Source organism: Danio aesculapii, chromosome 21 (genome assembly GCF_903798145.1).
Source record: "Danio aesculapii chromosome 21, fDanAes4.1, whole genome shotgun sequence".
NCBI lineage: Eukaryota > Metazoa > Chordata > Actinopteri > Cypriniformes > Danionidae > Danio > Danio aesculapii.
Genome location: NC_079455.1, coordinates 20712006 through 20727744, shown reverse-complemented (window position 1 = coordinate 20727744; position 15739 = coordinate 20712006). Strand labels below are relative to the sequence as shown.

Genomic DNA, 15739 nt, shown 5'->3' with positions numbered 1-15739 from the left:
ATGTGAAATAATTCTTGAACTCTCACTTTGGCAACCAAATATTTCTGTTATGTTGACATATTGCATCTGCTGGCCTTTAAATAACACAAGCTCCTGTGCCCAATTACTAACTGCGAAGCATAAATATACTTTAATGAGCTTCCTGCAATGCCTGCAAATGACTCCTCTGTTTGTGACGTGCATCTGATGAGCCCTCCTGAGAATCATCTAATGACCCTTCAGACTGACTTATCTCGTGTGAGAATCTGAGAGAGGAACATGTTTGTTTGCATTGGATTACTTGTTAGACATTTTTGTGCAAGAATGTCAGAGAACGTTCTTGAGATCCAGTAATATTTATCAGAGAAGATGGTGTTTTGGGAGGATCACAGCAAGTTCTGTTAAAAAGATTACTGGGTTTCCTGCTGGGATTCTGAAGCCAGACCGATTCATCAGAGCCGGCTTCGCTGTACAGAAACAGTTCTGTATGTCCCCGTTGCATTCAATCAGCAGTTATATAAAACCCAGTCAGTGCCGTGCTGCAGTAGCTTATGAAAAATGGAGCACATTTTACTTGTTTCCTTTTGTTTTGCATTTCAAAAAGAATAGTGAGAGCACTTTGCATAAGAAGCATCTCAGCCCAGGCTTGTGTTTCACCCAGAGAAAACAACTGTAGCAGATTTTATTTATAACTAAAAGAGCACATTGTTGGATTTGCTTTGATTTCTCCCTTGTGTTATCAGTCAGTCATTCTCTGTCTGTCATTTTCCATTCCTCTTATGAATAAATAGTGTTTTAGCAACTGCAAATGCTGATTTTGTGCACTTCAAGGCCATTTGAAATGCTTTAGTTTTGCCATGCTGAATGTGTTTGCTTTGTGTGCTTTGGGCATTCAGTTGAACTGTATACAGTTGAGTCTGAGAGAAATCATAAGTTGAGTTTAAACATCACACATTTAAATCTGTGTAGCCTGTGCTGCCCTGTTCTGAAATAATACTTAAATGTATACAATATGGGGCAACACGGTGGCACAGTGGGTAGCACAATCGCCTCACAGCAAGAAGGTCACTGGTTCGAGCCTCAGCTGGGTCAGTTGGCATTTCTGTTTGGAGTTTGCATGTTTTCCCTGTGTTCGCATGGGTTTCCTCCGGTTGCTCTGGTTTTCACCACAGTTCAAAGACATGTGGTAAAGGGGAACTGGATAAGCTAAATTGGCTGTAGTGTATGTGAGTGTGTGCAGTGTTGGGTTGCAGCTGAAAGGGAATCCGCTGCTTAAAACATGTGCTGGATAAGTTGGCGGTTCATTCCGCTGAGGCGACCCATGATTAATGAAGGGACTAAGTGGAAAAGAAAGTGAATAAATGTACACAACATTTTCTAAGGAGAGATTTGACTTCCCAATTCATCAATAATAGAGGTTTCATTTTTCTATATTACATGGACTTTGATATTAAATTATATCAATATTACGTTTGCTGTCATTTAATGCTCACCTGTGGTAAACATTGGAATGTTTAAAAATCAAATGTGAAGTGGATATCCATTTTTTATACTTTATTATACATAATATCTAACTGTAATATATGTATTAGTGTGAATTATTATAGTAATTTAAATGAATTATTTTCATTGTTATGGCATATATTCCTGTGACGTAAAAGCTAACTATTCTGCAGCCATTATTTTTGTCATATTTCCACCATAGTTCCGAAATGTAGATTTTTGGGGAAAGTAAAACTTGACATATTTCTCTGAGCTGGTCACTTCCTTGCTTTCAGAATTAGACATTTTCTCCAGCAAGGTCAGGTGATGCAGTGATCCTCTTGTACATGTTATAGTTTTCAGAAAATTTACATCATACAGCGCTTGGAATCTCATAGTTACAGTATGGGACCATAGCATGAACATACCTCAATAAGCTGATTTTTAATAATTCTAATTCTGATTCTATAAATCACAATGTAGGATCGTGTAAAGTTCTTTTTACACCCTTACAAGGAAATGCTCTTTAAGAATCTAAAGAACTCTTTTCTACTATAAAAACCTTTTGAGGAAAGAAGAGGTTCAATGCATGTTTTTCAAGAACCTTTATTTTTAAAGGATCATTTTACCCCCCAGTTAATTAAGTTGCATCTCATTCATAACTGTGCGTTCACACTGAATGCAGCGAGAGCATCCAAGTTCGCTCTGGCCACCCTGGCGACAACAGTGTCTGCTTTCACAGCTCCAGCGGCGAGAGCATCAAAATTTGCTACATTGATGTCGTATTTAAAGGGGCTGTTGCAGCATATCAGCAAATCACTTACATTCCGACATAAAGATGTGCTTTCTAGTGTGAAAATGTTGCACACTTTTTATTAAGTTAGTTTAACTACGGAAGATCCAGTTGTTGCATGTGCTATGACTTTGCTCCGTGTATCCAATATGTTCATTTGTCTGAAATATTCTGAAGCAGCAATGTTGTTTTGTACTGTCATTAGTTAGCCTAAGATTCCCATTAAAAAAACATATATAACATTTATTGCACATCAGTAACTCGCCAGTAACTTTTTTTTTATTTAAGTCCCTGTAAGAAAACATCGTAAATAATTGGAAATCCGGCGACTGCAATACTAAAACCCTTGGAAACAACTGTGGGTGGCTTTGTTCTCTGGACTCCTCTCAAGTAGTGGACATCTACATTCTGATTGCTTGCCGCCGAACTGCGTCATAGCTCATAATCGTAAAGTTGACTTGATTTCAACTCTCCTCGATGCCCCCACACCATCGAAGACCTTTATCGCCACCGGCTCCCATTGAAAATGAATGACTTCCGGCTACGTTGACGCTCTCGCCGCCTTCGGTGTGAACGTACAGTAATAGAACACACAGATTGTTTAAACTAACTCTTCCTCATGAATAATGCACAGACATGCTGATAACCCAATGACATCACTTTACACTGGCTGTGCTGACAGCCAATCCCCACGCTGGAATTTACGCAATGAGCGCATCATCGTGACATTGCTTCAAAACTTCTTTTCAAACCGGGAGAACGAATTTGCTCTAAAAAATGCAAAAACAACCAATTTCAATTTTCTTTTGTGAAATAATAGTGTTTTCAGCAACGTGGAACAGATATGTCTGTTAACACTTTAAAAAATTTGTTTTAGTGTTTTGTGACCCATTAAAGAACTTTACACATAATTGTTATTTGTGATACACAGAATGAATCTTTTATTTTGAAGAGTCTATTTACGTAATGTACAAATAATTTTTTTCAGTTTGGTTCTTTCTAAAAAATCTCTACTGAACTTTTTAACTTTATTTTTATTTAGTCTCATGCTTTGGTAAAATAAAGTGTGTATTGTGTGAAAGTTGTGGTTCAAAGATTAGTTCAAAGCTCTCAATAAATAGTGAGGGAGTTTTTAGATCACATGCGTTTCTGTGTCCATCTATTTATTATGTTTTTCTTTGGCAAATTCACCACGGTGGGCAGAAAGAAACTGTGGAGAAGCTGAACTGAATAAAAGTTTCTTTAGTGTCTATGGGTCACAATCAGGAGGGGGATCTGGATTTGGTTTTGAAAGAGAACAGTCCCCTCCTTCCCCCGCCCCACAACGTGAGAAAAATAAAACAAAGAGAGTAATGTGGAGTGCAATGGGTCGTGTCTTTCAGGGTCTCTGCAGTCCGTAGCCTGGATTGGGACAATGAGAGCCAGCACAACATACACACTAAACAAAAAAAACAACAACAAGCGCTCTGTTTCTTTCAAGAAACAGCATTGTTGCTTTGTTAAAAGGACAAAGCAGATCAGCCTTTGTTTTCATCCATTACACACTGAACTAAAATAACTTGCAGAGCTCAAAAGTGTTTCCAGGCTTCATATGCTTCTCTTAAATTAAAATGGTGCAATAATTCCACACAACGTAGAGTGACTTGGGGAACCCCAGGCCTTAATCTGTCTGTAAATAAACACAAATCCTCGAAAGGTCATCCAGGCTGCATCCTCTCACTCTGGGTGCTCATGGAAATGTCAGCAATGTTACACTGTAGCTGAATGGAGCCAGTGAGGTGGATGGGATTCATCCCCCAATATAAACTCAGTATTGATTATAGCAGCATTTTCACGCTTGGTCTAATTGCAAGGTAATTTGTGTCAGCGGTGCAGAACTATGCTTTCATTTTTGTAAAGACAATCAATTGATAGAGTTCAAATGTGGATAGCAGATGGAGAAAGAGTGAGGTTGTTTTCGCTGCAAGCATCTACTGTACCCTCACTATCAAGTCTGCCAGGGCTGCACTTGGATGACCCATCATGGGTTGAGATTGAATCTGTGTCCTTCGCCCCAGGGCCTGAAAGTCATTGTCACTCCTCCTCTAGTCTAATTCAAACTGAGAGAAATATACTCAGTTCATAGTTGCTACAGTTTTATACCAAACACTTATTCAAATAAAGGTCCTGTTTGAACTAAAGAAGGTTTTGCAGTCTGATTCTGCAAACAACTTTTTGCCCTTTGATATTAACTTCTCTAAAGTCTAAAAACCCAAAGTTACTTTAAGGCGTTTCACTCGACAGCCATCTAATTAAATTAAAGGCTCCTATCTATTTAAATAGGGAAACAGTAAATTCTCCAAAACTGTTTGCCAAGCTTATGATTCAATTTCATATTTGAATTCACCAATTAAATTTAAATATATATTTTTCAGGTTGCCCAAGTTAATGCACATGCTCATCTGAAGGGAACAAGATCACTAGGGATGCTCTGATCAGGATTTTTGCAGCCGATACCAAGTACCGATTCATTGTCATGGTGATCGGCCGATAACGAATACCGATTCTGATGCTTCAAGCTTTATAATGCCTAAAGCACATTTTCCAAATCTCTCCTTAGCTAAGAGAATAAATTTAGGATGTTACATATAATCTCTTAAACTGTCACTTATAGCCATTAAGTGTGGATTTGTAATGGTCAGACTCAGGTTTACAGAAAATAATCGATTAAACAGGTTTAAAAAAATTGGTAAGAAATGACTAACAGTGCAATTTAGAAACACTGCAAATGATGAAAGAAGAATTTAACATGTCGTTTGGACGATTTGTTTGGAGCGTAGGCTTTATTTGATGCATAAGAAGTTAAAATGCACACCTATTAATACATTACTTCTTTACTAAAAGGAAATAGGCCTGTAAACATCTGTTAATTTCAATAACTAGGCTACTATGTAAGCGAGAGAGTGGGGATTTTCTTTGCTGCACTGTTCATTTAACCTACCAAAAATAATTCTTAGAACATCACTGTGCCTCCCGCGATCTGTTCTCTTGCTCATTCACTTTTGCCACCATGATTTGCAGGGTTTATCTAATTTGTGGGCGTCATGATACCACTGAATATGCGAGAGAATCCCAGAGCTTCCGGGAGAGGCCTTACGGTTGGATGAGACACTAGATAGCGGTGAACGCTTAGCTCGCTTCACAGCAGCTCAAAGCACTGGACATACAGTGGTTGCACTTGCAAGCAGGAGGCAAAAACTCCTAGTCGCGCCAATAGACTGTCTAAACTGTGTATTTTAGCTGCTGTGACATGAGCACTGTGATCACTCACGTGCGACTTCCTCTGTGTGTAAACTCATAAACAAACACTCGCGATTGGTTCATGAGATCGGCCAGGTTGGCGAGTACCGATCGAGTCATGAAATGTGATTATCGGCCGATATCGATCTCTGGCCCATCGATCGGAGCATCCCTTAAGATCACGACTCCAAACTGCTTTAGAGCTGTTTCTGGAGGATGTGATTAAATGTCATAGTGTCAGTCAAACTGTGTAATGAACATAAGAATCAGCAGGCATTTCTGTGTGGAGTTTGCATGTTCTCCCCTTGTTTGTGTGGGTTTCCTCCGGGTGCTCAGGTTTCCCCCACAGTCCAAAGACATGCACTATAGGTGAATTGGGTAAGCTATCTTGTATGTGTGTGAATGAGAGTTTATAGGTGTTTCGCAATTATGGGTTGCAGCTGCAAGGGCATCCGCTGTGTAAAACATATGTGGGATAAGTTGGCGGTTCATTCCGCTGTGGCAACCCCTGATTAATAAAGGAACTAAGCCAAAAAGAAAATGAATATATGAATAATGGCAGGTCTATTTGTGCTGATCTTCCGAAGTAATTTTCAGCTTATTCCATTTCCTGATGGCAAATGTCCTGTGAGACATGACATTCCATTCCACTGTATGTCCACACATGTAGAGGAATGACAATAAAGCTCGACTTGACTTGACTTGAATTTGAACATGCACACTGTAAACATACCATAGTGTACACAAACAAAACAAAAACGTACGTTGGGCTTAAAGGTATAGTCCACCCAAAAGAATGTATCCACCATCATTTATTCAACCATGTTTCAAACCATTTTGACATATAACCCAATTATAGGTTATTATAGCACCTTGCCAAGTATGGGTTATTTTAACCTAATGCATTGGGTTATATAATTTATCCCAATGCATTGGTTTATTTTGATCAAATGTTATTTTTACCATTCTGGTATTACTATTACTAGTACTACTATTAATTTTATAATTATGGCTGTGTAAATAAATAAATATCTCCGCTAGGTCCTAAAGGTGAGAATGACAGCTGGATATCCCAAATATGTGTATCATTTCCTCAAAAAAAAAAAAAAACTGTAGAGATGAACACGGGAGGTACAGAAAGCATTTTATCCATTTAATATAGATGGGCTATAAAGTGCGCATTTGTATCATCAATAATTAAGGTAAAACGGATATAAAAAACATGACACAGAGAAACAATTTGATTAAAAAAAACAATAATATTATTGCGTTAGAGCTTAATAAACTTTATAATGCAAAAACAAGATTGCGCACGCTTCGTAATACAGCGGTTTCAAGAGTTCACCCTTAGCTGATAATTGATTATAAAGCATGCTTAGCATGCTGTCCTGGGAGAGAGCCCTGAGCTCGTGAGATCCTCAAGCCACGCAACCCACGCAAACATGGGGAAAAAATGCAAACTCCACACAGAAACGCAGGTAAGCCAGTGACATTCTTGCTGTGAGGCAATGATGCTAACCATTAGGCCTTCGTGCTGCCCTGACAAGGAAATGGGAGGAGTAGGGGTGGAAGTGGGGATTCTTCAAGGCTATGATGGCTAAGGTAAGATACTCTGGTTATTTATAGTGGTTTAGGAATCGTCTGATTGGTGAATCATGCGTTAGCTAATGAGGACCAGCTGCTATCAATCATAAGCACGCGCTCCTCTCGAAATTAGTTTATAAATAAACTTCACTATGTGTTAGTTAAATCAGTTGACTTGAAATTAAAATTTTAACCCATCTGGTTGAGTTATTATATAAATAACCAAATAAAGGTCAAAAATAACCCAACAAAGCACCAAATATGTTTAACTCAAACATTGAGTTAAATAAATAACTCGTAAATAGAGTGTAGAGAAAAACACATACTATGGAAATAAATGGAGTGTAGGAAAAACACACTATGGAAGTCAATGGTTACAGATATCTAACATTTTCCAAATATCATCTTTTGTGTTTATGAGAAGAAACTCATCAAGGTTTGAAACAAGTAAAAAGTGAGTAAATGAATGTGAATGATTTTTTTCTTTCCTTTTAACTGCATCCATGTATGTACAGTAACATGTATATCATATACCATAGTTCAAATTGAAGAGGTTATTAGCTCATTCATTTATGTCTTTTAAATGGATTAACAGTGCATTATTGATGGGGCATCAGATCAAACAGAAACAGATCCTGTCAGACATGGCTCTTCATATCTGCAAGGAGTCTCCATGGCAACTGGTTTTAAAAGGCACTTTCCTGCTTCAGGACTGTTTATTTTTATCCAGCTCTGCATTTCTGAGACAGCAGATGCAGCACCTGATATACACAAATAATGAAAGCATCTGTCTCTGTGATACATTAAGTCAAGTCTGCATTGAGAGGAATTAATTCAAAGGCATAGTTTAAATAAAAAGAAAAAAAAATTATATATTGTTTTCTCAGCTTCAGCTTCTTCCAAACTCACAGGAGAGTGTGTACACTGTGGTTTATACCAGGGCTTCCCGTAAAGTGCTGTAAATTTAACATTGTGCCGTAAAATCAATCTGCTGCAACTAACATTATTTCTGTCTTGGTAATCTAGCATAATAACCCCAGGGGTCACAATAAAAGGGGAAAAATTGTTCTATATATATATTTGCATGTTGTTTTTATGTAACTATTAAATACAATTGATATCTTCTGTATGTTATGGATAAAATATGCTAATTCTAGTAGTTTAATAACATATATGAGATTTTTTGAAAACACCAAGCTACTCCCTCTTCATTGTCCCACACTCCCACTTTGGGAACCAATAGTTTATCCAATATAAGGGATAACATTCTTCAGTCTGTGACCTGAAAGATTTGGAGCACATGGACTACATTTTGTGACACTACCATGAGTACATTTTAAGGGCTTTACTTGAAGATTACGTTGCGTGTTGTATGGGGGAAAAATCTGAATAAATATTTTAAACTAATAAGTGACAATTTGGCTGTTTATTTGCCTGAATATGCAAACCTTTACTGTTATAACCTCAGTGTAAACTAAGAAATCAACTTTCTAGAGTATTTTCCCCAAACTCTAAAGTGAAAATGATTGAAGTGAAAGTGAAGTGAAAATTGATATATGAAAAAAAGTACATTTTAAATACATACAGAATTAACAGTACAATTAAAACCTTAAATTAGGCAAAGTCAAGTTAAAATTCGTCCATTTATCAGTATTAGGATAGAACGATGTTGACCAATTTGGCATCTTACGATGTCTAATGTGAAACATTGCGATGGATGATGGCGGTGAATTAATTATTTATGAATAATTAATTCATAATGAATTATTTATTTGTAGCCTACTGTTTTTGTTACTACCTGACCCGCATGGTTTTTGTTTTATCCAAATAAGTTACACACAAATTACCACCTGTCAATCATTTTCCACAGGACATGAATAGGCAGAGTGATCTGTGTCGTTATGATGGGGTCGACAAACTTGGTTGGTAAAAAAGGTGCACAACCAACAGGAACCAACCAACAGTATCTGAGGTTTTCAATAAAATTACATAGTACAAGCGTGAAAGCGAAGGATTGAAGTGGTGTACTGACGCTGTGACACGTTACCTGATAGATTCAAAAGACAGAAGAGTCGTTAGATAGAGACAAGATTAATTAAATATCACGTTTAACAACTATAGTGAGACGCGATCCAGCGGTACATCCTTGATAAACTGTCCGACGTGCACCTGCTGACTGCCTGGAGCTCAGACAAGCACATGACAGTGTTTGTGTCTGTGTGTGTGTGTGGTTACATGATGTGTAACTGTTCAGAAATGTTAGATGAAACGCCAGTATGGATGTGGATCGTTTTTGTTCTAAAATGCCATTTAAAAGGAGACGTATTAGTGTAAACGGGGCCCATGTGTGTATTTTTCGCAAGCAGGTTTCCGACGGGGGCAGAGCAGGGGATCGAGATCCCGGCTCAGAATCATGATGTCTATCGGCCATTGGCGATGGACGATGGCATCGTCTTATCGACCCAACCCTAATCAGTATCTGCTTTTTTTCCCACAGCCTCAGTTCACCGAGCCCAACTCACACTCCCAAAGACTCCATCAGCCTATCAGACGTGAAAGCAGGACTGTTAGACACCTTATCCAGAGAGAAGTCCATTAAGTCAGGTATTGATCTGTTTGACTCATTCATGGAAACATTGATGCACTCGTCCACATACAAAAGTCTTGATTCAGCTCTGTTTACCCTTAGAGGACACAGTAAAATTGGCCCTATGTGAGAAGGCCATTGTCTCTGGGCACGATGGCCCTGCTGGCTGCACAAACTGGGAGGACAAACTGTGTGAGCAACAGGAGCAGCTGGAGAGGGAGATGCAGGAGGCCCGGCAAATGGTGTCCAGCCTCCAGGTGACACTGACATACATCATCCTCTAATTTAGTTTGTTTTTGCTAATTGAGAGATTCTGGCTTTTACCAGATGTTTTTGTTTTGTAGGCTCTACTTCTACACGGTTCATTACCTGAGGATGAGCAGGAGGTGTCGCTCAGTCTGGGTGAGGGAGTCGAAAATGCAGAGCAGCAACTGGTGCGTATCATTATTTCTGTCACAACTGACCTATCATTGAGTCCCACCCCATTAAGGTACTTTCAGACCTGATTTAGTTCAATTGAATCGCACAAGAGTTAGTGGTTAGCTTGGACAGGTTCCAATTCAGCAGTCATACTCTAGTGTACACCAAAAACGGACCAAACAAGTGTACTGAGTGTGGTGAGAATATGATTTAAATGGCCCAACTGCAAAAAAAACTGTACTGTGCAATTTTGCACTTTGCCATTTGCAGTGCATCTTAACATGGTTTTCCAGCTGTATCTGCTCTTCATTCTCGAAATATTTAGTTTTGTCAAAGTGATGCATACAAGCTCTATATGATATACCATGACCAGGATTACAGTCAGCCAATTACATTTTCTCTTTCTAATAACACACATCTTGTTTTCTGTCAAATTGTCCTACTCTCTTTGTTTACTTTTATGAATTCAGTAAGATTCAGGGTATTTGCGGGGTCTTAAACAGTCTTATAATGTCTTAAATTTTAATACTAAAATTTTAGGCCTTAAAAACTCTTAAATTCACTCAAATAGTGTTGTGGGTCTTAAATCATTTTAAACATTCTTAATTGTCCAAAGCTGTTCAATCGGGCTGACACCCAATCACCAATAATCCACCTCCAAACTTTTTTACAATTCATAACAGCTGTTAGACCTTTTTACAGCAAATTCTCCTTATTAAATTCCCTAATCAGGGGGAAAAAACTAAAGCAACATATACATTTACATGATCTTCTGTTAATAAAAAAACTATTTACAGAAGTAACCAGGCCATTAGAAAAAAATCCTTAGTGTTTAGTCTTGCAGAACTCTAAAATTTCATTCATAATAGTCTTAAAAAGTCTTAAATCTAACTTGAAGAAACCTACAGAAACCCTGAAGAATGTATTCCCACATTTTAATTCTGACAAATTGAAAAGTAGAAATCACATATCTGGCCAGAAAATTATATGTATGTCTTCACGTGACTGCATTTTGATTCGTTTCTACTGGTTTGGACCAGATAAATCAGTGTGGTGTGAAAAGGAACTAAAAAAACTGAAAAATACTCTGTGTCATTTGTTGCCCTTGGTCTGAGGCAGATGAACTGAACCACTGATTGCTAACTCAGACATGCTGCTAGTCTACATAAATGCTATCTTACAATAAAAGCTGTCACTGTGAACACTTTGTCCCACAGTGTTTTCATTGATTGTTTTGATTGAGATTTTGGACACCGAAGTAGCTCCTCTCATTAAGGAGCATTCAAGTGGGATTAAAATATGACTTGGAGGGATATTTCACAGATTTAAAATAAACATGGTGGATAACTAGATTGATTTGAAAGCAAGGGATTACAGATCACAATGCAAGCAGGAAAAGTCTTGTGTAATAATTAGCACGATACATTTAACTCACTTGGCTAATAGTGATTAACTTTACTTAATAGTGGCTAATGTTAGCTTGAATTAGCAAACACCGACGCTGCTTATCCGAGACAAAGACTGTTACCAATGTTGGGGAAAGTTACTTTTGAAAGTAATGCATTACAATATTGAGTTACTTTTTATGGTAAGTAATGTGTTATGTTATTTTGAGTTCCTTTTTTGTTACTATTCCTTACCTTTGCTGAGGCTTTTTCTTCTTGATTTTAAATAGAGGAGCTCTCACACACTTCATTTACCTAAAAAAATGCATTACAAAATTATAATTTAGGATAAAGTTATTTTCTGAGAACTTCCTGACCCCAGATCTATACATGCCAATTAATGAAAGTTTTTGTCTTATTAGATATGTAAAATCACAGTCTATTGAGACAGTCCCCTTTGCTTTTTCTTTGATTTGTTCAAAATAATAAATGCATTCTTAATAGCAATTTATTTTTTAGTTTATTAATTAATAACTTATTGTTCATTAGTTAATTGTTTAAAATATAAAGTACCTCTCATTACTTTTTTTAATTTACTCTAATATTATTACTTTACTCTTTACTTACAAAGTTAATATTATTGCATTACTTGTAATGCATTACTACAATGCTGGTTTTTACAAAATGATTGCAAATAAATAACAAGGTGACGTTCACAGAGTTAAAAGCATTGTTGGTTCAACTTACCATACAGCAAATCTAGCCTTGTTCAGGTTTAGGAAATTGAATAAAATAAATTCTGTTGTTCATTTGTCAAGATGTCTGAAATCAGTGTTACAAGCACCTAATGGTACATAATTTTACCTTTTAATTGTGGAAGAAACATCACGAAATCAATATCTTACAATTTCTCTATATGGCATTGAAACCAAAAGATGCCTAGTTCTGGTCTCTGTGTAGCTGATACTGAACTATTGGCTCTTTTGTGTTCAGTGGGAGGGGCTTAATAATAGTTCAATTCTGTTTCACCCTGAATTGGCCCCTGTTCTTCCATATCCTGCATATTCCTCCCTCTTAATAAAATGTGACTTCCTACGCCCCTCCTTCTCCCCATTGCTCTCATTCTGTCCCGCTCTTTCACTAAGCCCTGTCAGAGCAGATCATGTTACCCTGATGGTGAACTTTGCTTTGTTTGTGGGAGAGACGCAGGTATCTATTTCTCCTTCTCGGCTACAGTGTATGTTTGTCCTTCTATTTCTTCCCTGTTTTCGATAGTGCTGTTGTGGGAACTGTTTGGTTTAGTACATGTACTGTAGTTGTGGTGGTTTTCTTCTGAAACAACAATCACCAAAAAACATTTGTTGTTCTGCTGCAGGTTGTAATACGAAGTCGTCTGGACCAGAGCATGGAGGAGTGTCAAGATCTGAAGGTGAGCATTCACATTGTTATTGTTATGCGCAGTTTTAGTAAGATTTGTGCTATCGGAGTGTGGCAAATGCACTGCATTTATACTCTCCGAGTATGCAGAAGGGTGAATTATTAATCTAATTATATGTTCAATTTGAATATTGTATAAATATAATACAGTAAGAGTCATTGGGGGTAGTCAGTATTTTTAAGAAGTACTTTTGTTTAGACTGTGCAATGAATTGACCACAAGTGACGAATTACATCATTCTGAATTGTGGATTCAAAGAATTGCTTCTCTTTTTTGTCACTACACAAGAGAAACTAAGAATTTTTTTAAATCAAAATTATTATTATTTTTTTTATTTTTATATTATATACACTTTTGTAGAGGCTGACACGGTGGCTCAGTGGTTAGCACTGTCACCTTTCAGCAAGAATGTCGCTGGTTCGAGTTCAGACTGGACCAGTTGGCATTTCTGTTTGGAGTTTGCATGTTCTCCCCGTGTTCACGTGGGTCCAAAGACATGCGGTATAAGTGAATTGAATAAACTAAATTGGCTGTAATGTATGAGCGTGTATGGATGATTGCCAGTGCTGGGTTGCAGCTGGAAGGGCATCTGCTGTGTAAAACATATGCTGAATAAGTTGGCAGTTCATTTCGCTGTGGCGACCCCTGATTAATAAAGGGTAAAAGCCGAAGGAAAATGAAAGAAAGAATGAATGTAATTTTGTATATGGTTAAAAGAAAAGGGGGGTTTAAAGTACACTGTAAAACCCAACAGTCAACTTTATCAAATTAAATGAGTGTAGTTAACTCAAAATTGACTGAAATTTAATTCTACTCAATTGAAAAGAGTTTTGAACTCAGTGTTGAAGGTAATGAGTTAATTAAATACTCATATAGATTAGTTTTTTCACTCAAATGGTTTGTTGCAATCGGTTTCCTCAAATGGTTTGAGTTACCTTAACTCATTGGGTTATCAAAACAATTAAAGCGTAATGCAGTTTTATTTCTTGCCACTAGGGAGGGGTGACGCCAACTATTTTTTTCCAATCCAATACCAAGTATATTAAAGGGCACATAGTTTACCCCTTTTTAAAGATTTAATATTAATATTATGGTTCTTCTGAGTGTGCCAGTTTAGGTTTAGCTAAACATGAAAATTAGTTTCGACTTCCTGCCCAATGTAACAAGGGGGCGGAGCCAAGAGCTCCCCACTTTGTGTTTGGCAACAGACAGGCAGACAGAGAGAAGCAACATTAGTGAGAAGACCAACACTCAGCCATACATGTACGACTGAGACACAGACCAAGCAGAGAGTACAAAATTCCGAGCTTGTACACCGGGACTAATAACCACGCACACTGAATTAACTTTGACTGAGGCACCGGATGCGCCGCTCAGAGCCACAACACGGCACACCAGACAAGCACATTTGCATGTTATTTAAAATTAAACTATTCAGATGTCCTGAGTGGTGGCTGGGTGCCGTGGACAGCCGCCAACTTGAAGCGCTGTTCTGTGTACCCTGATAGAAACCTATGTTTAGAATTCTAAAATGCATGGCGCTACGTGGCGCGATGCCGAGCGTCGCCAAGCGGCACTTCTGGTGTGTGACCTGCAGGTAAGTTCGTTGTCAATGGGAAGCGTTGACGCTGAAGCCCCTTGTGAATGGGGCGTTATTTTATTTCCAATGGAGGGACGCGTGTTTGAGGCAACGAGCTCGCACTTTCCAGCTGCACCTAGTTAAGATCACAGAGAGCTTCTGTGACCGCGAAAAATGCAAACGGTTGAAGTTTAAGGTAGATGCCATGAAAAGTACACATGTTTGCAAACCTACCTAAAGTTACAAACAATAATTCCGATAAATGTTGATCTTGTGTTGAGCCCAATGAGCCTTACATCTAAAAATAGAGCAAGGGTGTTCCTTTGCTGACATCGCTTTGACTCACATGCTGAAAATGGTGGACGTGTAACAACAAACTGAGGATATGGTGATGTGTGCCTGTCAATCAATATTGGTGGGCGGGGGGACCGCACTCCTAAGTCAAGTTGCGGTCGATCTAAAAACCATTCCAATTGGTCCATCGTTTTTTTGTTGTTAAATTGACAAAAAAGGATTGGGTGTGTTTATATCAGCTCAATATAACAGTCTATACACTATACTTTCACACACTTCTGTCCAAACAGCTTGAAAAGTAGATTTTTCATCATAGGTGCCCTTTAAGTCAAGTGTCACCTATATCGATACCGATACTTCAATGAAATATTTTATAGTGATTTTTATGTTTTTTTTAACCACCTTCAGTATTATTATTAAATAAAATACACAATTCCTTTTTACTTTTCATAAAATTACAAAACATTATTAATGAAACAAAAATATGGTTATTTAACACCATATATAACAAAAAATAACATTACAGTTTTTCCATTTACTATTTTTTTTATGAGAAATTATCATTTTTGGGCCTGTTTGTCTTTGACTAATCAGTGACTTACTGTTCACATGAAGTCTCGTCATTATATACTAGAGTACAATAACTCCAGATTGTGCTTATTTTTCATTCAGTCATGATGATCGCAGCCTCATACTCGAGTTTTAAAACCTGCTTTGAAAGTGTAAGGATGTGAGCACACACTGACCCATTAGAGGGGAAACAGTGAAAGAATATTATAGTTCCCATTCCTGTTCCTATTTAAGTCAATATTTATTTATTATAAAGCGCTATCAGTATTACTATTATTATTAAGATGTTAAAATCAGTGATCACCTATTAAGAAAAAACATAGAAAGGATTGATACTTCTATTTAAGAA

General features: G+C 37.6%; 1 protein-coding gene across 2 annotated transcripts in view; it reads left to right on the top strand.

Moving 5' to 3' along the window:
• dixdc1b (DIX domain containing 1b) overlaps positions 1-15739 on the top strand; it is a 44830-nt gene that overhangs the window by 19521 nt on the left and 9570 nt on the right. For both annotated transcript variants that reach the window (XM_056446287.1, XM_056446286.1), the window contains exons 6-9: positions 9615-9721; positions 9807-9961; positions 10049-10138; positions 12885-12938. In XM_056446287.1, coding sequence (XP_056302262.1) covers positions 9615-9721; positions 9807-9961; positions 10049-10138; positions 12885-12938 — 406 coding nt within the window. The remainder of the gene's footprint in view (positions 1-9614; positions 9722-9806; positions 9962-10048; positions 10139-12884; positions 12939-15739) is intronic.